This window comes from Arctopsyche grandis, chromosome 6 (assembly GCF_051622035.1).
Source record: "Arctopsyche grandis isolate Sample6627 chromosome 6, ASM5162203v2, whole genome shotgun sequence".
Classification (NCBI taxonomy): Eukaryota; Metazoa; Arthropoda; class Insecta; order Trichoptera; family Hydropsychidae; genus Arctopsyche; species Arctopsyche grandis.
The window spans coordinates 24,948,360-24,973,976 of NC_135360.1; the positions used below are offsets into that span (position 1 = coordinate 24,948,360).

General features: G+C 30.7%; 2 protein-coding genes across 2 annotated transcripts in view; one reads left to right on the top strand and one right to left on the bottom strand.

Annotated features, from left to right (window-relative positions):
* Positions 1-24,862, bottom strand: LOC143912977 (corticotropin-releasing factor-binding protein). Its single transcript, XM_077432459.1, has 7 exons — positions 24,197-24,862; positions 13,106-13,223; positions 12,666-12,826; positions 10,840-11,050; positions 8,121-8,296; positions 2,764-2,872; positions 1-964 (listed from the first exon to the last, which is right to left on the bottom strand). Exons 1-7 carry the CDS (start codon positions 24,269-24,271, stop codon positions 822-824), a joined length of 993 nt encoding a protein of 330 aa, XP_077288585.1. The 5' UTR covers positions 24,272-24,862; the 3' UTR covers positions 1-821.
* The window catches only part of ndl (serine protease nudel), a 61,021-nt gene continuing 36,238 nt past the window's right edge, over positions 835-25,617 (top strand). The window contains exon 1 of the mRNA XM_077431956.1: positions 835-977. The gene's annotated coding sequence lies outside the window, so the exon portion shown is untranslated. The remainder of the gene's footprint in view (positions 978-25,617) is intronic.

Genomic DNA, 25,617 nt, shown 5'->3' on the forward strand with positions numbered 1-25,617 from the left:
AAATGCACTTATTTCAATAAATTATTTAATTTGACAATGCTTTCATACAGTTATTTAAACAAGAAGTTTTTATCATACATTCATTATTAATTACATTTTACATGAATTCATAATTTGACCATTATTTTTTCTAACATAGATAATATTCGAATCTAATTGAAAACAATATATTATGCTCTTGAAATATCTATATTACAATAATTTAAATTATTTTTCATAAATATTTTCGTCGCCATTGATAATACATATAGAACTGCAAATTAAAATTTTATCAATCATATATATATTTTTTATATTAATCAAGATACCTTCCTATGAAAATAATCTGTGAAGACTTTGTGTGATGCAAATAATAATTTGTTCGTTGAAATTTTATTTTATTCACTCAAATAATATTTTTAATATTTATTTTTCACATCTATAATTTTTCTACATTTTGTGACGTTATAATATTTATTTAAAATTTTGAAAACATGTTTTAAAATAACGTTAATAATTCATTAAATGAAAAGGTAGATGGGGCTTGAATCGTACATCATACATTCCGTCGTTTTCATTCAATGGGTTCAATAAGATTTAATCAAGACTTTTTTTAAACACTTGTTGTTGAAATTGAAACTCATTCCCTAGTTTGGTAATGCTGCAATAAGCACAGCTGCTTACATTTTTAATTTTTAAATAAAAGTAAGAGGAATTTGAGTTAAATTTACAAGTGTTGGTACAATTATTGTTATTTTTATGTATGGTATGTTGTTGTTTTGAGTCCCAAAGCACACTTATTGTTGACAATGGAGCGAAAAATCCTAAAATTGGTCTCATCTTTAAACGTTGCAGGAGAAATTGGCCTGCATCATCTCGTCCAGGTCGAGCTTTTTCACTTCAACAGTCACAGAATTGTCGAATTGCCCTCCAGACACCAACCTCACAGTGGTCACATCGCACAACAGGCTCAACACCGACTTGGCTGAAAATCACAGGTAAAGCACTATATTATTATAGATAAAAATCATTTACAATATTGAATATTGATTTTCAATATTTCGCTTATTTCCTTGAAAGCTTTTACGCCGAGACATCACTCTTTCTTTCGAGATGTGTCGAGTCATTTCGATACACTCTAAAACGGATTTTTATCGTATTATCGAAACCCCGACACATGCGAATTGGATTATATGATTCCTCTACATATCTATGTATTTGATGTTTAAATCCATTATCGACCATGCTAATATGCAAACAGTTAACTTGCATCACGTGCATAATGGCGTCACTAAACTAAAAACGCTTTTGTTTGCTGAATTGAATGTTAGCACACACGTTATAAATATGCCTAAATGCATGTCAAACGTTTGATCATTCGATATATGCACAATACATTGACGTTTAGAAACTGATGCTAAAATTTTCAATTTCAATTAAGAGAGTTTGTATAAAAAATCCTATCAAAGAATTAAGGTTCATATATACTAGCACAGCACAGACCGGCAACTGCACATTTTATATGGAAATTCAAATGTTCCGTAATGTATATTTGACGTATCCGAAACAACAGCAACCGTCACAATTTATCCATATTATACAGCAGTATATTTCGCCGAAAGGTATCAAGCTAAACCGGCTTTTTTTGGCCATTGTGGAAATATTCACGCAAAATGTGATGTCATAATGGCGAGTGTACCCGTACTAGCGAAAGTGCTGTAATGCGCATATTAATATTTTCTGAAACAGCAAACAAAATTTCGCCATATCGTCGCGCTTTCTAATGTACATATATGTAAGCCTTTGGTTAAAAAGGTAAAAAGGGTGCATGGTAAACGGTACATGCTCACTTAATTTGCGCGAGCAGGATACAACAGCAACAAGACGAACAGGCTTTTCCTCCCGTATTAATGTGCGCGCGCCTTTTTTTTTTGATCTTTCAACTTTCGATCTTTGCCTTCCGATATTTGCGTTTTCGGTAATTTAACATTCCGGCTCGTCACGTAGACCCAGTTTTTGTGCACCTGTTACCAAGCACGTGGTATTATGCTTTATAATCCAAAAGTAGTCTTTCATTTACATATATATATATATATATATATATATATATATATATATATATATATATATATATATATATATATATATATATATATATATATATATATATATATATATATATATATATATATATATATATATATATATATATATATATATATACATATATATATATATATATATATATATATATATATATATATATATATATTGTTTGTAATTTGGCCAGGAAGGCGCATTGGGGTTTACCTGTAATGCCTTCCTGGTATGAAATAAAATAAATAAATAAATAAATAAATATATATATATATATATATATATATATATATATATATATATAATATAATATGTAAAAATATTCGTATTAGAAACAATACAAATGTAAGTATACAAATAGCTCTCATACTGTATGTCAAGGGTTGGAAACTCGAATTCGCAGAATAAAATACATTGTAATATCGCATAGACAATCTCGAGAAGTATTTAAGGCAAACAATAGAATCCGAATCACAATCGTATTTTAATAAAGCGAATGTATGTAGATATCTATATAAATATGAGATATGTATTGTGTGTACATACTTGAGAATATGTCATACAAAAGAAGGGAATAAAAGCTATCGGATGATAAAAGTGAATGGGAGAAAAAAATGCGGAGAACTCATTCGCAATATACATGGTCGGGTCGTGGTGTATTTTTGGAATGTCAAGGAAATTTTTAACCTGGGATAGAGTCTATTCCGCAAACAGAGATGGCCCTTTCCATGTTGACATTGTCGAGTCCTGGGGAGCCTCCGACCTCCACATAGTCGGGCAGACCTCGCTTTTCACACTGGAAAATAAACCATCGTTAGACAGTACATCAAAGCAATTCGACACAGGGTAAAACCAGTGGTACGAAACGTCTATTCACATTATCTTAATCACCTTACGTTCCGTGATAAACGAATGTAACCCAGCAACCTTTGACCTACCGTTTAATTTTTGTTAACTTACTAGCCGCATTTGCCGTTAGCCTATTTGAAGTTTCAACGTTTGAAAGCCGCATGTTTTCTTTAATTGTAAGTTTACACTTGGAGAATTCACAGGAATCCCATTTCATTAAAAATAAAATTATTGTTTGATTCAAGTATACGAGCGATGTTAGCAAAAAAATGCATACTTTTCAGAAATGTTCAAAAAAGTCGAAGTTGCAACTTTAGTTGACATGGCAATATAAATAAATAACACTGAGCAACAACAAATCGAATTATTTTACTTACAGGAGCTAAGACTAAGACCCACTAAATTCGAATATGATAGTGATTTTTGTTGGCTTGTTCTCGTTTAAGAAAAATTATCGTTTAAAAAAATCGGCAATTTTTTTCTGGTTTTTGGTTTTTACAGACTTTAATTGAAAATCTAGTATTGCTGTGGCAAAAGTGAGTGTCGGAAACAATAGTCAAATATTTTTTCTATTGACTGTAATTTTTTAGTGCTTTAAAATACTTATACATATATCTTGCGACTTTTTAAAGTTAAACATATACTTTTTTCTTACACATTTTTTTTCCGTAATATTATGATCTTATTTCGATAATTCGTCATAATAAAAAAGATTAGTTTTTTATCTCAAAATTTTTTTTTAATTATCTGTAAGCACTTATTCGAGCGGTAAATGATTTTAAATTGAGTTAAAGAATGCCGATGCTTGGACCGTATACAGATGTCAAGAGCAAGATAAAAAATGGAAAACGCGTCACTCCATCTCACTCGCTGACTCTTTTTTGCTTTCAAATACTTATAATTAATCATCTAGCGAATTTTAAACATTGATTAGTTTCCGCTCCATTTTCTTTTGCTCGGTATAATTGTTATATGTATACATATAACACTTTCTAAATACATCTTCAAATCTGAAAATAGCCGGCTCGTACCCTATTTGAATTATACATATTAAAACACCAAAATAAACAAGAGCAAACATCATAAATATTCAAACACACATATGTATATACATACATATACATATGTATGTATGTATATGAAAAATTCCCAATTTATTTTTCTGATGGTATTGCACAAGCATATGTAATATACATATGTACATACATACAGCTTTATTATATTTGTATGTTTCGTATTTATCAAATACGAAATATACAAATACTTGTTGGATCAAGAGGATTATTTCAGTTGTATTACTATTACAGTAAAGGTAGTAAATAATTATTTATTTATTTAAAGTTTGGACCATTGCAGCATTACAGGAATTCCTAATGCGCCACAATGGTCAAAAATATAACAGAAAAGAAACAAAATAATACCTAAAGAAATTAGACATTAGACATAACAAAAGGAAAACGTATATATACACAAACAACACATTTAACACAATCATAAAAATAATTAAAGTAGAAGTAGTAAATAAATATAGTAAAAGTAGTGAATAATTATGTATATTTGGGTCAAATAACGGACATGTCCGGTAGAAAGAAGATATAAAGAAACGTATGAAAAAAGGATGGAGTGCATTTGGACGAATAAATGTTGTTTTTAAATCAAAAACGCCACTCTGGCTGAAGATAAAAATCTTCGATCGATGCGTTTTGCCAGTGATGACGTGTGGATGTGAAACTTGCACTCAAAGAAGTATGGAACGCTGTATGCTCGGCATAACGAGGAAAGATAAGAATCGGAACACGTGGGTGAGAAGTATGACAAGGCTAGTGGATAGAGTGAATATATTGAAATGGCAATGGTCGGGCCACGTGGCAAGAAGAATGAACGAAAGGTGGACAAAATAAGTATTGGAATGGTACCCGAGAGACTGCAAAACGGTAAAAGGAAGACCTCAGGGAAGATGGGTAGACGAAATTAGGAAAATTGTGGGGTGTGATGGATGAGAGTTTCGCAAAACAGAGACGAGTGGAAGCGTATTGGAGTGGCCTTCATCCAGCAGGGGATAGTTAGCGACTGTAGATGATGATTACTTTAATATAAGTTAAATGTAATTATAATTCATACATATTATTACATGCTAGTATACCGGTACATAAATAGAAACACGTTTAGCACGTAAAAAATCAAAAATTCAAAAGCCAAATAGTTAATTGTCGTTGTTCGTATAAAGAATTCTTCGCGTCATTTACATTTATTAAAAGAAAACGAGAGATTGGACGAGAAAATGTTCAGGTCTTGAAATACGAACGTTTCATTTACTTTTTATGCGAAAATTATTTCAGCCCACGCGTAACGAGGAGACTTACTTCGTCTTAACATTTATGTATATTTTCATAACTGCAATTTAAATATTTGAATACATAATAAAATACGTAACAGAAAAATAGCACCATATATTAAACAGAATTGTTCCGTCATGTTATTTATCATTTTTTTATTTACTGAAATTAATCAAATATTCTCTCTCCCTGTTTTTGCCACTACCCGTTTTAATATACAATATATGTACGTACATATGTGCCTAATTATAATAATACCCGGAATACATTTCAAAGCTCAGCGTATAAATTTCAATTAAGCCGAGATCGTTCGCCGCAACACATGGCTTTGATGGCTAACTGTTGCCCCATTTGCATTTAGCTAGAGCTACCCACAAATTTTGCATCGCAAAGGTTTGCTGTGCGAAGGAATCCCCGTAATTTCACACGTCAGGATTTTTGATTATAATCCATCATGTATTCATTTTTAGCTCCTTCCTAGCTTAGTACCCATTAGAAGTTTATAAATAATTTAATATCATTTTGACAATTGAAATAAAAATTTGAACCGTCTCGGTGACATTTAGGGCGATTGTCCATTAGGTCAGATTGGCAACCAATGGACTCACTTTATCGTATGTTCGTTGCGATCTATTTCACCCAAGTTTGCACTGAATAAATTGTGCATCTCAATCACTATTGGTCACACGGTTTTGCTATGGATCTTGTGAACATTTCAAATTCCAAACTTCAGTTCATTATCTGACACCATAATGCGCGGATATACCTACTACAATGGGATTGTATAAAATTAAGCTAATAGTTAATACTTTTATATATGTATAATATATTAATAGAATGAAAACTCGATTCGACGTAGTCTTTCATTATTAAACAAATTGAGAAATCTACGTAATTTGTTTGTCTTTAGGTAGCCCAAAGTATCAAATAATTGAGTTATTATATGTTTCTATTTTTAACCAATAATATTCGTGTTTTTTTCTTCTTACTGCAGACAGTCTTGAAATGGATTATAGACTCTGGCCTCTGGCTGTTATTTTTCTCAAATATAAAACCTACATACATATTATGTATATTACAACCACAAAATTCATTAAGAGTACAATTTCATCTTTTAATTTTAAATGGTAAGAAGTAGCAACGGCGTTAATATAATATGCATATGTATGTATATGTATAGTATGTATCCAATTTCGAAACGATTTGACTTATTTTAAAGAGTTTATAATTATATTCCTTATACCTATGTATACATTTTATTTAAGTCTCTTCGAGTGAATTTACTTATTACAATGAAGTTTTGTGATCATGCGGAAGTCGAGTTCTGAACACAGAATCGATCACTGATCACATTTTAATGGTCTAGTTTTTTTTTTTGATTTTTTAATACTTAGCAAATGTGGTATAGCCCAGTGCTTCCCAATTACTTTCATGTCACGACCCCCTAAATCTGAAAGAATTAATTCCCGGCCCCTAAAAATTTTGCAGTAATTATTACAATTATAATACACATGTTTATATTCAGCACAAAATTATAGAAACTTGCTTAAAAACATTTTTTTTAAATAAAAACTATACACACATGAAAAAATTAAATGCGATAGATGAGGTCGCATGTTTTTACATACCAAATCGATATCGGGTTCAATGTCAGAAATGCTAACTCGCAAAGCATCTTCCAAAGTCTCCGTGGAAAGGCATGACCTTTGCTTATTTTTATTTAATATAAATAATTACGAAAATACTGTTTCGCATAGGTACGTAGTCGCGAAAGGAATAAGAGTTACCAAAGCTTCTTTTCCAATAGCAGGATATTCTTGCTGTCGCCTTAACCAATATTCTGAAATACTTTTTTCATTAAATTCCACTTCAAGCAAATTATCTGATCTGATATCGATCAACTCTACTTAGGCTGTCCACGTAATATGATCATATTTTAAGGACTTGGCAAATAGTGTTCTTATCCAATTGGTCCTTTCATCCTCATTCAAGTTTGGGAAATATTTTTTGAAAAATAGTATCGATTCCGCCATGTGATCAAGTATAACATTTTTCACTGAAGTCAACAGTGATATTTTATTATTCGTGAGAAAATCATTCAAACACGAAAACATCTCCGTGCATCCTTGACTAATACCTTTTGACCACAAAGAAAGCTTTTGTTGGAAAGTTTTCATATAATGTGTTGTTATTTAACAGACTTAAATATATACATTCCCTAAATATGTAATGGGGAAAAATATTCATAAATTAATATTTGTACTTTCTACTGAATATTTTCGCGGCCCCCGCGAGAAATCCTACGGCCCCCCAGGGGATCGCGACCCCCAATTTGGGAAGCACTGGTATAGCCGATGAATCCAATTCTATATTTTTCTCATGATGCCATTGATTGATTGGTTGATAAATTTTTGAAATCATATTCAAATAGTGGGTAGGGTGGTTTTTGCCAATTTGATGAATTGCTGTTTCAACAATGAAATCAGATAAATTGGCAAACTCTCTATCGAGTCACAAATATCAAAGTCTGACTAGCAGCACAACAAAAATATTCGGAATAAATTCTTTTCAATCGAGGTCAAACCAGGGATCGAACCCTCTCGGTGTTTAATATTAACGCAATCACCGAGCTATGTCACTTGCTATTAAAGTTGATTAATTTTAAACGTACGTACATATATTAAAAATCCATAGGACGGTCAGGAATAATACATTACTTCGTAAAAAATTTCCGAGTAATTTTAATAGTCGATAGTGTGGGGAAAATGCAACTGATTAAAATCAAAATACAGCCCTATTGCTGATATATGAAAGATGGACTTATAGACACAAATATATTTGTATTTCAATCAAAATTACCTTATGTATGGTTCCAGTCTCTATCTGATGTCGGTTTGTTGATTTGGCAACGCTGACACTGATTGCGACAAATCGCACGGACGCAGGGTAGATGGCCGATATTGAACAATTCACTGGTCTTCCATAGTTTCGCAATGTGTACATGTCGTCAGCACCGGTCAGTAGAACGTTACATGCTATTTCGACAGAAATACAATAGATTTCATATTAATAAAATAAAAACAATGGGCAAAGTCTTACGCATTACAATTGCTTTTGTTCTTGACTTATCTACTTACCAGATTCGTATAATGGTGTAATATATTATTATACCTATGTATGTACATATTTTCGTATTAAGTCTTTGTAAGCTTATTATCCGGCTTTCATTAAACGACGTGTGCTGGTTTTCAACTTGAAAAACTTATATAAAACTACTTGTTGCGAAACAAGTAGCACTCAAACTTCTTACATAACTCTCATATATTGATGTAAAATAAGGTAGAAATAAATAGAAGAATCTTATTAAATTATGCATAATTTCTATTGTATCGTGATATGAAAAACGCTTTATAAAAGTCCTCATATTCACAATTATAATGAACATATGTGTCTCTCCCGATAACATAAATTACAATAAATAACAGCTGATATTATTTATTGTCTTTTTAAACGATAGCAATATCATATATTTATCTCAACACTGATCTACATAAATATGTATCTATACTAAATTTTACCCACTGAATTCGAATATGACTGCTTTTTTCAGTTTTTTCTCGTTTGTGAAATATGAACGTTTAAAAAAATGAGCAATTTTTACTGATATTTAGCTTTTTCAGTCTTTAATTCAAAATATAGGATTGCTGTGCCAAAAGTAAGTCAAATCAATAATCACATATTTTTTCCTATTGATTGTCGTTTTTATTGCTTTCAAATACGTATAATTAATAATCTAGCGAATTTTAGTCAAAAATATACTTAGATTATTTCGCTTTTTCCCTTTACACATTTATAAGGAATTTTTTCCCTTTACCACTTTTATAAGCATTGGTTTTTAATCTCAATAATTTTTTACCTAAAAATCAATTCGAGCGTTAAAAGATTTTAAATTGAGTTGAATAACGCTGTTGTTGATGACCATTTGCATGATGAAAAAGTGAGATGAAGAATGGAGAGCGCATCATTTGATGTCACCCACGCTCACTTACGAGCGATGAGCATATCTAGAATATTTTATTGTTTTCAAGTAACAATTCATATTGTAATTTTAAATAGTTTACCGCTCGAATTAGTACGTTCAGATAAAATAAAAAATATATTTGGATTCAAAATCAACTCTTTTTAACGTATTGAAATTAAGAACTGGTCCACTAAATGTATGATAGATAGCTCGAGAAAAAATGTGTCAAACAAAAAACATTCTTAACTTTTAAAATTTGTAAGATAATTAGTTAGTTATATATTGCACGAACCAAATTCTGTAAAAATTGCGCATTTTTTTAAATGATCATATCTCATATTTTAAAAGAAACCAACAAAAATAATCGGCATATTGGAATTCAGTGGGCCAAACGATTATAAAGATTAATTAGTCTCCGCTCCAGTAAGTAAAAAGCCTGATTTTTCGTTGCGCAGAGTAATTTATATTCTTAAACATTTGCTCTTTCTATATATAGTTTATATTTACAGTAAAATATCGCAAATGTAGAGTTTAAATTTGATAATTCCGTTATTTGACGACATCAAGTTATTTAATATATGTAGCTTTGTTCCGGTTTTTATATCTAATCAAAGCATATTTACTAGCCTTTTTAAATACCGTCCCTTTCTTTTATTAAACGATGCACAACAGTTATACGTTTTAATTTTGATTTCAAATCACGTATTCCTTTTTTTCAACTACATTATTAGTAAGTTGCTAAATACAAGTTTGTACTCTTAAATAAAATGTCCAGTAAATACATTGTATTATGTAAATATAATATCTACGAATTTGATCAGTTAATTTACAGTTTGGTCAGTAAATATTTTATTGGAAAAATTTCGATTTTATAAAATGAGAAACGTGGTGTGTTTTTTACATCATAAACGTCATTATCCTTTATTTACTTCATAAACGTCATTATCCTTTATTGCACAGTAGTAGGTATTTACTTCATACATATATCAAACTGACTATTAAATTTTGAAAACAACTGGCCAAAAGTATTTTAAATATCAGAACAAATAAGTACAGATTCAAAGCTGACTGGAATTAATTATGAAAATTCATAATGCTTATATCTTTAAAACGCTGACTTGAACAATTAAATCGCTCCAAAATTGCGCTCTACATAATAAATACGCGATATATTTCAGGTGAGTTTAATTTTAGGCTTCAGAATCGATATTTAAATCTGAGAAAGGTATACCGGATATGGTTTTTTCTTTTTTTATATATGTACATATATTTTGAAAGCCTCATACTCATACGAACGCTTTGAAACTTTTATAAACCCTCGAGCAAGGAGAATGTTTAACTACTTTTACCTTCGCCGAGTAATCCCGTGCGAGTTCAAAGAATCGGTGGGTTGTTTTTTTTTCGAACTCGTTACGTGCGAGGGTTGAATCCCCCGTCGCTTAATTTCTATTTCAACAATTCTTCGATTCTTGTTTGCATCCCCCCCCCCCTCTCATTTACATTCGTAGCACACGTAGTTTGGAAAATCGGAGACAATTTTTATCGTCGCATACTTACGGTTGGGGTTTTTCACGTGTCGTACGATGATTGAGAAGCCTTTGCCTTTCATCGGCACTCGGTATTGTAGCAGTGCCGCATTTTGGTTGCTGACGAACACTCTTTTCACTCTTTGATTTCCGCACATCTCCGCGAATCGATCATCTTCCGGTAGTGGATGATCACGAGGCGATGGGAAAAATTGACCGTTTAATTCCCAGCCGTCAATCCACTGCAAAATAAGCGTAAAATTGATTTTGTAATGCTACATACTTATATATATTGGTTTGCGGGGTCTTTTATGGTCCGTAGAGTCTGTTCAGACGGCGAATTAAACGAAGATTTATTTCGACAGTAAAATTGAGATCTAATAAAATCCAATTTTCTTACAATGAAAGAAAGCTCGTTTTCGAATTGATAAGTCTTAATTAATTGCACTTCAAATAAAAGTTTGGCTTCGCTTGACAGACGGTACGATTTATGCCGAAGATAATTTTCATTGAAACATAGGATTTTCCTATTAAATAAATGATTTCATTTTTTTAATTGCTTGGAAACCGTGACAATTTTCCATAACTCTCTTCCATTTGGGCCTTATAGGGATGTTTTGTATTTGTAGTTGTTTCTTACATATTTATTGAAACTGGCTGTAGGTGCAAGGCATTCCTTATGCTATATTTTATTTGATATTTTTACTTTATCTGTTATTATTAAATGCTATTTTTTATGTTTATGTATGGATGTATTTATGTTTATGTTTAATTGTTTTTTTTTTTTTTGTGTTATATTTTTTGACCATTGTGGCGCTTTAGGAATTCCTGTTATGCCACAATGGTCTGTTTAGAATAAAATAAAATAAAATAAATAAAAGTGATTTTAATTTCCGTATTCATTATATATGTATATTTCTTGTATGAATTTATTTTAGCCCGCGTGCGAAGTGAAGCGACACAACATGACAAAAGTTATCCAATAAATCCCAAACGACTAATTGTCATTAATATATCCTCAGTAGATTGCTTCTTGTCATATCACATCGCGTCGCGTCAAAAATGTCGTTCTGAATTGAACTTTCCTCGAACAAAGTTACGTCGTGTCGCGTCATGTCACGTCGCACACATGGCATAAAAGTGATCGGATAAATTCGGCCAGGAAAATTCCGAATAGAAAAATGTGGACACAAAAAATCCGTACTTTGGAAATTGTGGACGGGAAAACCGCAAATTAAAAAATACCACACATTCCTTTTTATTTTTAAAAATTTTAAATTGTTCGTATTCGGATTTCTCTAAATGATTTTTTCGGTGTTGTAATTTTTAATGTCCAATTCTTTCTTTACGGAATTTTCATATTCGGTTTCATCATACCTATAGAATCGACATCATATAGATACATTTATTTCGCTTGAGATTATCTTTTTCATCTTCAATACATTTTTAATTTTCTATCGTATCGTTTATTACATGAAATGTATCTAGTAAGTAAATTCGAATATTATTTTATTAAACAAAAGGTTAATGGGGATGATAATGTTCAGATTATCAATCTTTGTCACCTTCTCAGACACACTTACAAATGGCCCAAAGGTCAATTTGACCACACTGTCAATCACTGCGTCAGATTCTCGTTCCTTTAATTAAACCAATCTATACATATACACGTGGACTAATGTATCATTATCGAAACATTCAGTACTGTTGTATAATTTAAAAAATATTAAACGCGTCTCCACGAAATTGAACCTGTCCAACACAATGAAGAAGGTTGACGTTCAATTAATTTCATTGGTTTTGCAACAACTGCGCATATATTTGACATAAACAAATATTAGCACGAGCAATCCTTACCGCTATTAGTCCTTCAGCTTCGCACGGCACGTCCATATACACTATGATCATTTCTATTCGCTTTCCAGGATCTGTGATCATGTAAATTCCGCATACGGTGCTCTCATCATCCGTCGACTTGTAAAAGAATTGGCCCTCATCGGACGTAACGAGCATGCAGTCTATTAAGAAACAAAAAAGTAATATAAAAATATTTCTTTTCATCGAAAAACCTATTTTATAAATAATACATAGTGCAACTTTATATACAAAGGAAATAAAGGAAAGCAAAGCTTTTAACCTACTTTCTTACTATGCCAACCGATCAGCTTTCATATACTAATGAAATGTTCAGATATGCGGTCGTTAGAACTACACATGTATAATAAAATAGTACCGTCGAAACTCTTATGCTACTTTCTTCACTTTCCATAAAATTTAATAACACTGTTTATATGTACCTTCTTTTGAATTAATAATGTGATATTCCATGGACGTGCTCTCCCTTCTGGCTCGATATATTGGGCTGATTTCGGGTGTTGAGTGTGCTATACGCCTTGACGATGATGGAAAGGTATTCTAAAACAATTAATTAATTCGTTTTAGTTTAATTAATTTTAAATTTTTCACATGTACATAGTTATCTATCATGTTATGTCGTTTGTGTAAATTTCAATCTCGCTTGATGTGGGTTTCTCTTTTGTTAAGGTTTTCTTTTTACTTTAATTGAATTTGGTTTATGTACATACATATATAATATTTCCAATATGAATCAGTCAAAACTGTCCGAAAATGAGTCTGTGTCAAATTTAAAAAAATACCATCTCAAAATATTCAATATACATATATACATATATACTTGTCATGATTTAAAAGCAGTGGCGGCTCGTACATAGGAGCTGCGGCGCTGCAGCACACCCAGAAAAATTTTACAACTTGTATTTAGATATTTGACATACTCATTAATAATGATTATGTCCAATATCTAATAATTCTTATTTAAATTATATTCACAAATTGTAAATGTATACAAATGTGATTTTTTGTATTTTTTTCTGGGGGCGGACAGCTGTAGCATTTTGTTTCAAAGTATAGCCAGCAGTATAGTTCGGTGATTGCGTTAATACTAACCACCGACGGGTTTCCGGGTTCAAGCCCTTGGTTGACCTTGATTGAAGAGAATTCACTCGGAGTATTTCTCCAGTGTTGATAGTCAGACTTGAATATTTGTGACTCCAAGACTCGTTTCCTATCAGAGTTTGCCAATTTTTGTGATTTTATTTGTTGAAACGGTTCCTCATCAAGTTTGCAAAACCCTCCTACCTACTATTTGTCACCATTCTTTAAAATGTATAATTCATAGGTGTCGCTCAGGGGTAAAACCCGTAATGGCATCATTGTAAAATATAAAAAATATTTAATTTAATTTTAAAAAATTACGTATCTAATAATAAATAATAAATGAAACATTCTATTATAAATATGTATGTATTATAGAATAAAAACATATTATTTGCTTTGAATGCTATAATTAGAGTACTCTCGAAAATCAACTTAAAATCATTAATTTGTTAATAACATGCTCTTTCTTGTCACCAAATATTTATTATTTATATTTTATATTTATAGAAAGGAGATTTCGTGTATGATAGCGTTTGAATTCCGTTGACGGACAATAGGCAACATCATTTCAAGTTCTTTGTTCGACAGATCTTCAATACTTTGCGTGCATGATCACAGCATTATATAATATGTTTTCTCAATCACATAATATAAGAAAACATTAAAATATTTCAAATCGAAAGATGGTTTTAAATTAACTTTTTAAGTTTACAAATCTACACTAAAATTTAATATATTTACAACACGTGTTAAAGAATTTGTCGTATTTTCCTTTTTAGGTATGTATGTATGTACATATGTATATTTAAATTATTTCTATTATTAGTTGTCATTTCACCAGAATCTTTCCGATTCCATAACCTTTTGACGTGATATGTTTATGACAGACTTGCCATATATGTCTACATTTTTTCTAAAAGGCATTTTCTGTACTCTTTGCAAAAGAAAATCAAAGAAGATTATATAAAATTATTTGAAAAAATTGCAAAAGTTAAATCCTATTGCCAACTCCAACGCAGAAACAACTTGAAACGAATTTCTCTAAAATATAATTTTATGTATGTATGTATGTATCAAACATCTTATGTATGTACATTTGTATGTATTTATATCAAAGATCAAAGCACATAAATAATCCTAAAATACGCATTATTTTCTTATTCTTTACATCATTATATGTATTTTTAGTATTATTAAAGGGTTTTATTTAAATATTTCTCTTTAGGACTTTATATTAGGAAAGCATTAATTTCCATATTCGTCACAGTCACTTTTGCTCCTTGTTTGCGTACCTACAACCACACTCAGTCGTCTACAGCTTTTCTCGCCCACAATTTTCCTGTGAAAAGCCGAGGACCCCGAGTCTGGAAGTCACCCTTTGTGAGAGACAAACTCAATTAGCCGACAGATGTCTTCATTTCCTTTAGCTGCTGGTGATAACGCCTTTACGGCATTCACACAAACGCACTATAGGAAACTGTGAAGAAGTATTTTCACATCTCGGAGAATTCACACCAGTTGAAATTCCCTTTGGCTCATAATCTCAGAATTACCTACCGAATGAACTATTTTTAGCTACGATTTTGCTAGTGATATCGCCTACTCAAATCCGAGATAATTATATACCGATAGTACTTACGTATATCGTTAAATATGACAAGGATAATGCTTTCTATCAATAATAATTAGTCGTCCTGATGTCTTATAATTATTCAAGCAATGTATGAAGTCGCATAAATTTCCGTATAGCAAAATTATGCTGAAATGAATTAATTAACTCCGACAATAATGTCACTGAAAGCAAGATATTACTTGTCAAGGAAATTAATTAAAACGCTTTAATATTACATACCTACATAATATCATACGTTATTTTTATTTATTCTGAATCTCAGAAAATAATCATTTATTTACAAGAATTAATCACAAATATATAATTTGATATACGAAGAAGGTTAGGTTCGGTGGCTAAGCCTAAAATAATATACTTTATATACAATATTCTTATAATATTATTAAGTAGAATTTAATTGTGTTTAAATTTAATTTTAATGAATAATGTTATTTACTTTCTGTAACTTCTCACGAGTAATTGCTACAAATCAATATGAATTCAAATATTATACTACATCGTGATTGAAATCATAAATGGGAGGAAAAAAATTTGCAGAATTTTTCCAATTCGAAGTCAATATTTAATCATTGGAAGGAACATCGCTTCAGTCTATTATAAGTTAAATAATATTATGTTATGTCAGGCTATTGAAATGAATTTTAAGAATTATGAAATTTCTTATTATATTCTAATTATTATATATAAGATATTCTGGTATAAATTTCTAATTATTCATTAATAAGATATTCTGGTACGTTATTTCAGTATAAACGAGCTTTCAAAACTACATTAAGTTACAGATTGATTTGTAATACATATAATATATTATAAATGTTATATTTACATATGTATATGATTACACGCATAAATCTTGAGTCATCTTCACTTTGTGAAGTAACTAAAAGTGCAATTGAATTCACTTCAATCTTTTACGATTATTTAAATTCATTATATTTAACGTTAGCTCTTTTACTTTGCGAGCAATTGCGAGAGATTAAACTTAGCGCTTAATTTCCGGCTTAAGGTTTTCCTTGGAATTTGATATACAAAAATTTTGCCATTTTCTGAATAATGTATGCTTAATTATCAGGCAAAGCTAGTGTATTTTTAAATTTATTTATGCTAAAAAAATTAACAAGATGAAATAAACCCATTCTAAAATAATTTGCGTCTAATTGTACTTAGGGCACAGGAACAATTATATCCAACTGTTCAGCGCAACGTTTTTAAGTTTGCAATAAATCATGATTGAACATAAAAATGAAAATTTTTCATAATTTAATTATCTTTCAATTTTAAATTCCTTATGCCTTTATTTTCGGATTTTATTTGCCGCCATATATGTCGCCTTGGGGTAACCCGTAAGGGCACCCTGTTTAATATAAATGTATTAAAAAAAATTAAAGTAGAAATGTGACATTATTTTAAAAAATTACTGATATCCTCAGCTAAAAGACATAAAATTGCATTATTTATGTAGTTTCTCTACTTGGCCAAATTGTTGAGTTTTCATATTTGTGCTCTGCGGACGTAACATGGTGCATGTGTTGTTAAAAGACTATTTTCTATAATAAGAGTATTATGAAATATCATCCTATTAATAAAAACAATATTTTATACATTGTTTTTACAGTATTTGCAATACAAAGAGAAAAATTTTATATACTTAAATATTTTCTACATCCTTCTAACATGAAAGTTTGTATAAGTTTCTCCGTCTAGAATATAGTTTATTCCCTTTGTCATAAAATATACATATGTAGAAGTTTTCCAATATTACCTTTATGGCTTTCATTTTCAAAAGGAAATAGATTTGCATTCTCACTTACTATGTTTTTACTTCCTTTCTATAAAATACATATGCTTTCATTTATAATATGATTTTTTTACATAAATATTTTATATATGTACATATTATTAATTTGTATGTATGTATGTACATATGTGAGATTATAACCTTATAGTCGCATTATTTTCTATTTTGAAATGATATTAATTGTAGCACGAATATATGGAGTATACATTTTGATATTTTTATTTGTTGACGGCTGTTTTTCTGACTTGTCGCGTTTGCATACTTGAGTATTTTCGGCAATGTCAATCCGAATTGTTTGAATTTGACACCTGATACGAGCGTTCGGCATTTCTAATCTCTCAAACGAGAGTGGATAAACCCTTCAAAGTAGGTTGAAGCATGTTCCAGTGTCTTTTGTAATCGTTTCATTTGTACGTTTTACTTCTTAGCTTCTCGGAAAGTCTGATAATGTTCGAATTTTCCTAATTCGAACTGAGATCGTCGCTTCGAGTGGGTGGGCGTATGAGAGCCATTCATTATCCAAAGGTGATGCTGCGAAACAAAGGTCCATTGTTTCGCCGTTTAGGCTCGTCTAATCTCTTCTCATCACAGTAAAGAATAAAGTCACATCCGTCGGAGCGTCGGAAACTTCGATCGCTTAGAGAATACTTTCGATAAGATACAATGTATAACATTACATATTACGTATGGGGGATATATAATTTGTTTGCAACGTGTGTGATGAAGTTGCGCATTAAAAGTCAATTTTAATTATGATGAAAATTCGCGTTGTAAAGTTTTTCGTGACGTATTGTTGACGAGATTCCTATTTGCTTAATAGGATTAAACTGTGATAGCTTCCCGATGAGATTATTCACATTTCACAATCTATTTATAGCTTAAAGCAGCCCAATGGGTTCGACTTTTCAGCACAGTAATTGAGAACGATTGAAGTCAGATTATCTTCTTTGACAGAAACCTCTAACGAAAATTAACCGATCCAAAAAACGACATCAAAATTAGACTAAATCTTTATTTCTCAGAAGCCATTGCAATACCATATAAGGAACTCGATCATATATACATTAAATATATTCAAGTTTTAAAGAAATCAAATTTTATATGTGCAAAAAAAAGGAGTAAGAGTCGGAGTCGTTAAAAATTCTAGCGATTCCGCGTTTAAATCGCATTTTTCTTTACCTAATCATGTAAATACATACATATATGATTATTTACTAAAAGTGGCTCATCAATACCCAAATTATGCATATCTGATACGCAGTGTTTCTGTATTGTGTTTTTTTTTATCATGTTTAGGTTAAATTGAAAAGAGGCCGGACATTTATCAAATCCGTACATTTTGTTAGTTTAATTTAGTAAAGGGACTATTTCCCTCAAATGGATTGCTCACAAGAGTGGTAGCCTGTGGTTTTATATTGGGATAATTCAATATTGGTGTGCGGGATCTTCCTGTGAGCAATTCGTTTGTTAATAACACCTCTTTGGGCAACCCTCTTGTAAGGAATAATCATAAAACCGTTTCATGTTCATATGCATTCATAAATAAAAAAATACAAAACATTCGATAAGATGTATTCGATATATTTTGGAAAACAAGAACTTCTTCTCAAAATAGTTATTGGAATTTACTTTGTGAAGAAAAATATCCATGTTTGTGGAGATATGCGGCATATTTAACATTTTTTTTCGGTTCTACTTACCTCTGCGAAGCAATATTTTCTACCATGAATGCATTCAAAACTAAACATCGCTCCCGTTTAATAGATGATCCTTTGGTTGCATGTTTACGAATAGCTGTACATAAGCATATATGAACCACAATATGAAAAGCTTGCCGAAAATATGCAATTTCATGTTTCCAGCGCGTCCTCTGATATTTCATAAATATTATAAAATTAGTTCATATTTACAAGTACCTACATTGTTTACATTAATAAAAATAAAATAAAAGAACATATTGTTTTATTTATAAACTACTAGCTTCGCCACTGTATAAAATACTGGTTTTAAATTACTACTTTTCTTATAATCACTTGAATTTAAAAAATATTTTTCAAAAAACAATTTTTTTCCATTTCACAAGAAAGTCAGGAGTTTTGATTATTTATTAAATAAAATTGTAGACAACTGAGGCCCAGAGTCCGGAAATACCCTTTTTTGCTCACCGAGCCATGTAAGAGGAACTTAACTTAACTTTAGCTTGGGATGCCGAAAACCGAAAAAGTTTAGGAACCGCTGACTTAACACAGAATGTTAGTAGACCGCCGCCAATAATTTAAAAAGCAAGTCGCCCGTAGTGATCAAAATTTTGGCCAACCCTGATACATATATAGTAATCCAATACTATATATGAAAGCATACATAATTTATAGACTTCCAAAGGTTTTTTTTTACCTTCGAGCACTAATAAAATTCACACCATATTTGTTTTCTTCAAGTTTAAAACCAGACCAATACTCAAAAGAATTATTAAAATACGCATTTGTGAGATGCAAGAACTGTACTCGTAGTAATAATCTGATACGTTTCAACCCCTTCATCACCGTAGTGCGACATTACTTTTGCACCGCGTGAGATTTTCATAATGTTTTTATTAAATTTTCTTATCGTCATATGTACCTATACATAAACCCCCATGTTAATATAATATAATATAACATGTCTAATATGTGCGGCGATGCGTTTGTGTTTATCGTATATCATCATGATTATATTACCACATATGTACTCCCTTTATCAATCCAATTGTTACCCAAGACCATTATCTCAATTCCAGATGATTGAATGTCTGCATACGTAGATATTTGCTTAGTTCGATATGCAAATTCGTATACGTTAACTTATGTATAATAATATAAAGGCGAACATATTGTTTTTATTTTACAAGATATAAATTAAACTAAATGTATGATTGTATTATAGAAGCTTTTATGTATGTATATATTATACATAATAGCGTTAGTATTATCAAAAGCTTGGCATTTAGGCACGTTCACGCTTAATATGCTATGAATGTACTAATCCTGTTTGTGCAATGTCACTTTATATAATGTAATCAATCAAAGATCGGTCTAATTTTAGCTCCGTTAATTATGTACATTGTTCGATTTCAATCTTGCATCATTCAAATAGTAAACTTGTATGTATTCTAAATTTACAGGTAAAAGTTTCCGTCGAATTGGTTTCATATTTACCTTTCTAATTGCAAAATTGCGTTCCCTTCGCTTCAGTTAATGAAATTCTAGAATTTGTCCGAAAGACTTCGCAACTTAATTTGACAAACAATGTCTAATAAAATAAATTTCTCACATTCAGAAGTCGATGTGTGTTTTAGAACGTTCCGTGATTAAATTACTGTCTGGGTGAGTTTGAAAGTTTTACATCCGGTAATAAATTGCGCGTGCGATATTTGGTAATTTAATGTAAAGCAAACAAATCGATTGTCGTAATACTAAACGACATCAAGTTATTTACACATTATATGTTGAAAACATTTAATAAATTAACCATGAAAACGGAACCAGTGATCGATTCTCAGGTCAAATCCAACAACATCTCGAGGCTAAATTTTATCATGCTCACAAAATTTCATCCATTGCTACTACATACATAGATAAAGTAAAAAATAAACTAGTTTCGAGGATATACGGACATGGGTTCAAATTTTCCGAATCGTTGGTGCAGATGTAGATTTGGTTTCATTTATAACTGTCGAAGCCATTTATTTTTACGGTTGACAGAACAGATTTAAAAAGTGTAATCTTATAAAAAAAAAATGGTTTATTTTTTTCATGTATTGTCACATCTAATCAAATAGTATATTCCTAATAATCTATCACTGTTTCTATTGAATAGATATTTGATTTATGTACATAAATATATTCCTTCAAGAACGACTTCAAAATTACTAGCTGCAAATATAAAAGTACGCAAATAAGCATTGAATTCTAAAAAAATACTACCAGGAAAAATATATTGCCGTTAAAAATATAGCTTTGTTATTTGTTTACCGACTACTTTACTTTTTACAAGCTTTTTATTATGTTACATTCAATTTCATTTTAATTGGGCTGCATATTCCATTACATTCGTTCGCGATGATATTTATTCATTATATGAATATTGTAAATAATTGAAATGGATATGAACCTGGAATTTTTCCTTAATAATTTAATTTTTACCGGGCATTTTTTTATCAAAATATAACGTTTCATCTTGATGTTGACTAATTACTGACATAAATATAATATGATACACTCTATATATAGACATTATGAATATAAAATAATCATTACAATGAACAGCTTAATTTAATGAAAATAATATCATTAAACTCCAATTTATATTTACGTTCAAAATACTTCCAAAATGAGTACTTCCGAGTATCATTTACGAAACTAAAATTACTGATTTTTTCTATGATCGCGCATACATCATATTTATTGCTGTAGTTTTACGACATAAGTGGTATTTTGGATAGCGATTATTATTGTATTTAGGTTGTAAAGAAGCCGTGATATATGTATGGACATAATTGAGGAATATAAAGATTGATTTATTTACTCGTAACTGATATAACGTTTTTCTGCGATGGAATTTTCCAACTAGACTTTACATACATTACATTATGCTTTCATTTACTAAATTATTAAATTGAAAATTTCATGAAATATTTTATTGTTTTTTAAGTGAATTATGAATTATTAAAAATGACAATACCTTTTTACCATTATTGTTTTTTCAATCAAATAAACTTTTGGTCAAAATATCTGTTACAATTTTGATGTGATCATTTCTGGTTATTTTGAATGAATACAATTCTGGAAAACAATTAAAAACTTTGGCTTTGTAAAATAAATGTATATATTTATACATAAATAAAAAAAAACTTTTATATAACAAGGTTTTATAATACAGGATTTCTCAAAAGTATTTTATTTTTAGTATAACAAGTATTTTATTTTTAGATACAAGTATCTCTGCTGGTATTTTTTTAGAACATGAAATATAAATAATTCTGTTTGTGCTTTTTTTATTTATTTGCGTTCGTTATTTCTAATTGAATTTAATGTCGTTTTATTTTTATAAAAGACTAGCTGAACCCGGCGTTGCAATGCCAGAATAAGTCATAAATTCCAATTTAACACAATTTGAATGAAACTTACATATGTATATTATATAATACATATGTATATTATATAATATATGTACTAGCTGAACCCGGCATGTGTTGCAATTCCAGAATAAGGTATGCAATTCCCGTTCCCGTTGCGTTGCCGTTCCCGTTTCAAGTGTTGGTTGGAGCTCAACTAATGTCTCTTCAACGCCGTGTCGCCATAAACCAACTGATAACGTGGTAACCAACGAACACATTTCCTTGACTACACAATGGCGCTTCAAACTTTCGCGTCGGTAATATCGAAATTATGAATATTATTATTAAGAGGTTTTTTCCCGTTTTTTTTTCACAGTAAGCTTCCCGGGCATGCATACAACAAATCCTAAAAGTTCCATCGTAATCGATTAAGTGGTTTAGGAGCATATACGAGAGAGACAGACAAACAAACAGACATTCAATTTTATATACATACATACATATATTAAGGTTTACATACATACATACATACATACATACATACATATATAAGGTTAAATTTCACCTTTTAAAAAATATATATGTACATAATTATATTTCAAAATCTCACCAGTGTTGATTAGCACAAGGCCTTTTTTGTATAAAGACATTGTTCATAAAATTGAAATTATTCAAAAAATTGTTAATTTTTGCAGTCTATAAATACATAATTAATAATAATGCATACATACATAAAAAATTATTCTATGTAAATTATTTTTTACATTTTCATTCACAACCATATGGCTGTTTTTTTTTAATAATCGTTACAAAACCGCAATTATGAATCTATTTATGTAAGTCCATATTAAAAATCCAAATTTAGAGTTTGAAACAGTACAGCGTGCCGTATATAAATAAAAACATTATTCTAGTATTTCAGCAGTTTTCAACCGTTATTAGTGAAGGGAAAAAATTGAAACACGGTATTTTCCACGAGCTGTATTATTTTTCACTCTCGCCTTCTCAAAATTGATTATAAACAAAATATTTTATTTTTATTTAGTTTTTCTAGTGATTTTTTTTTTTATTTCATCTTATCTCAATAGTTTTCATAAATCGATTCCACATACGTGTTTTTTTTTGTATCACTTAGAGCAGCGATCGCCAACTTTTCGCCCACACACAAAAAAATATGCATATTTATAAAATAATGACCTGAAAATTCCATTTTATTCATATAAAATGTACCTATTCAATGTAACAAAATTATAAATAAAAAATCGCAAGTTCTTATTTAATGAAAAAAAAAGTTTATTTAATTGTAACAAAATTATTTAAGGTATTTTTTATAAAATATATAAAAACACATTTTTATGTAATATATCTGATCCTGCTTTTTTGGAATAAGTTAACTGGTTTTTGGCTCCAATGATGTTACTAAAAGACGAAGAGCCTTTTGTATTTCAAGCCAAGACCGCTACCTAGTTTTAATTTCTACGATATATGAAAATGTCTTTTCGCACAAATATGTTGTTGAAAATTTACAACTTAAGACTAACCAGACGTCATTCTGCGCCTTCCTTGTTTCTCCTGTCTAGTACAATTCGTGAATTTAGTGCAATATAAAAGTGAAAATTGTCATTCGGCATATAAGAATATCAAAAAAGCAACTTATGTATGTCCAGATTTTTCTACGGACTGCCAAAATTCCATCGCTTGGCGAACGCCGATTTAAACTGCCGCGAGTGATTTTATTTAAAAATAATTTATTATATTTTTATCAATTTGAGGAAATTATTTACAATATGTATGTAATTGTTAGAAATTCTTCTTGTGCCACGTTTTTATTAAAAGTAAAACCAAATAATCAGTACAATTTATTTTTCAATTCTTACTATTATATAAAAGCTTGAAACAATTACCTGATAGGCGGAATGTCCCGTGGCGAAGAAAAGGGCGACATTGAAGTTCAAGAGGAGGGCAACTGCGGCGCGCATTGTCGTCTCGTTAAATTGAAAACCGGAGGACCAAAGCGAGAACTGGGAGCTAGGAAATCACTGGACGATGGACTCTGGACACTTCACAGTACTTTGGCCATACTCGAAAACTCTGCAAAAGCGGAAACGAGATGCTGTGTGGAGGCAAAGGGCGCGCACCGTATCCTGTCGGGCCTGTTGGGGCCCTTGTGGGGCTCGCGAGCTACCGACACTCCCTCTTATAGGGACTCTGAGACGCACCCCCGTAGGCGCACCCTCTATCCCGACATAACCATACACTTTCTACACGACACTGAAACCCCTACGCGAAATTGCACTTACAGTCCAATTAATTTCGATTGAACCCCCCTTTAAATACACCCACTTAAAATGGTCAAATCTATCAAATCGTATATTGCGTACGCGCGTCAAAATCGACAGTTATTGTCTTTCGTGTGTGTATTTTTTAACGAACAAGCTAGATTTGCGCATCTCGATTATATTGTGCACGTTTGTGTTAAACATTGCTAATTTTTAATATATCAAAAATTATCCGATACGTGTGCCTTTGCCGAAAGTGCACTCGCACTTGACTCTCGATCCGTGTATCTCACAAATTTTATGTTGTCTCTGTTTGTCTATCTTGTTTTCTTATGTTTGTTCGTGTGTGTCTATGTATCTTGTATGTAGTGCGATCTTTTTTTTTCTTCTTATTCTAGAGACAACACGAGTGTTGGCCTTATTTGTAGATACAGTTTATGGGGTCCAATTCAACCGTTTTTGTATTGTGCCGATGTTAATGATAAACATACACTCGGTGTGTGTATAAAATAATGCTATTGTCTATAGACGCGTGTGCCAAAAAAAAGAAATCACGCAAATTTAAATTGCAGCTATTTTAATACGTAAAAAAATATACGATTCATTCTACGTCATTTTACGTTGTCTATTAGTGTTTATTGAAATACATCATTTGAACACGTATTTGTAGCTTTTAAAAAGATTTTTGTTATTTGAACATTCTTTTGGTACCTTTTTTCTTACTTTTATGTACGTTCTTAGTATAATAAATCTTCATCTTAGTTAAGAACATCTGAAAAATATATATACATTATATGTACCCAGGAAAAGTATGACTGATAATCATTATCGTAAACTTTAATCATTTTTCGGAGCATGAGAGCCTTGAGAACATTCGCTTAAGTACAACTTCTAATTTAAAATGAATGGGAATTTCATTCAAAAATCCAAAATATTGTGCTTCAGAATTTATATACACACATATATATTTATTCAGGGTTTATATAGTTTATATAACCATATAATTAAACAACATCAATATATGATAATGATACTCTTGCTGTCGA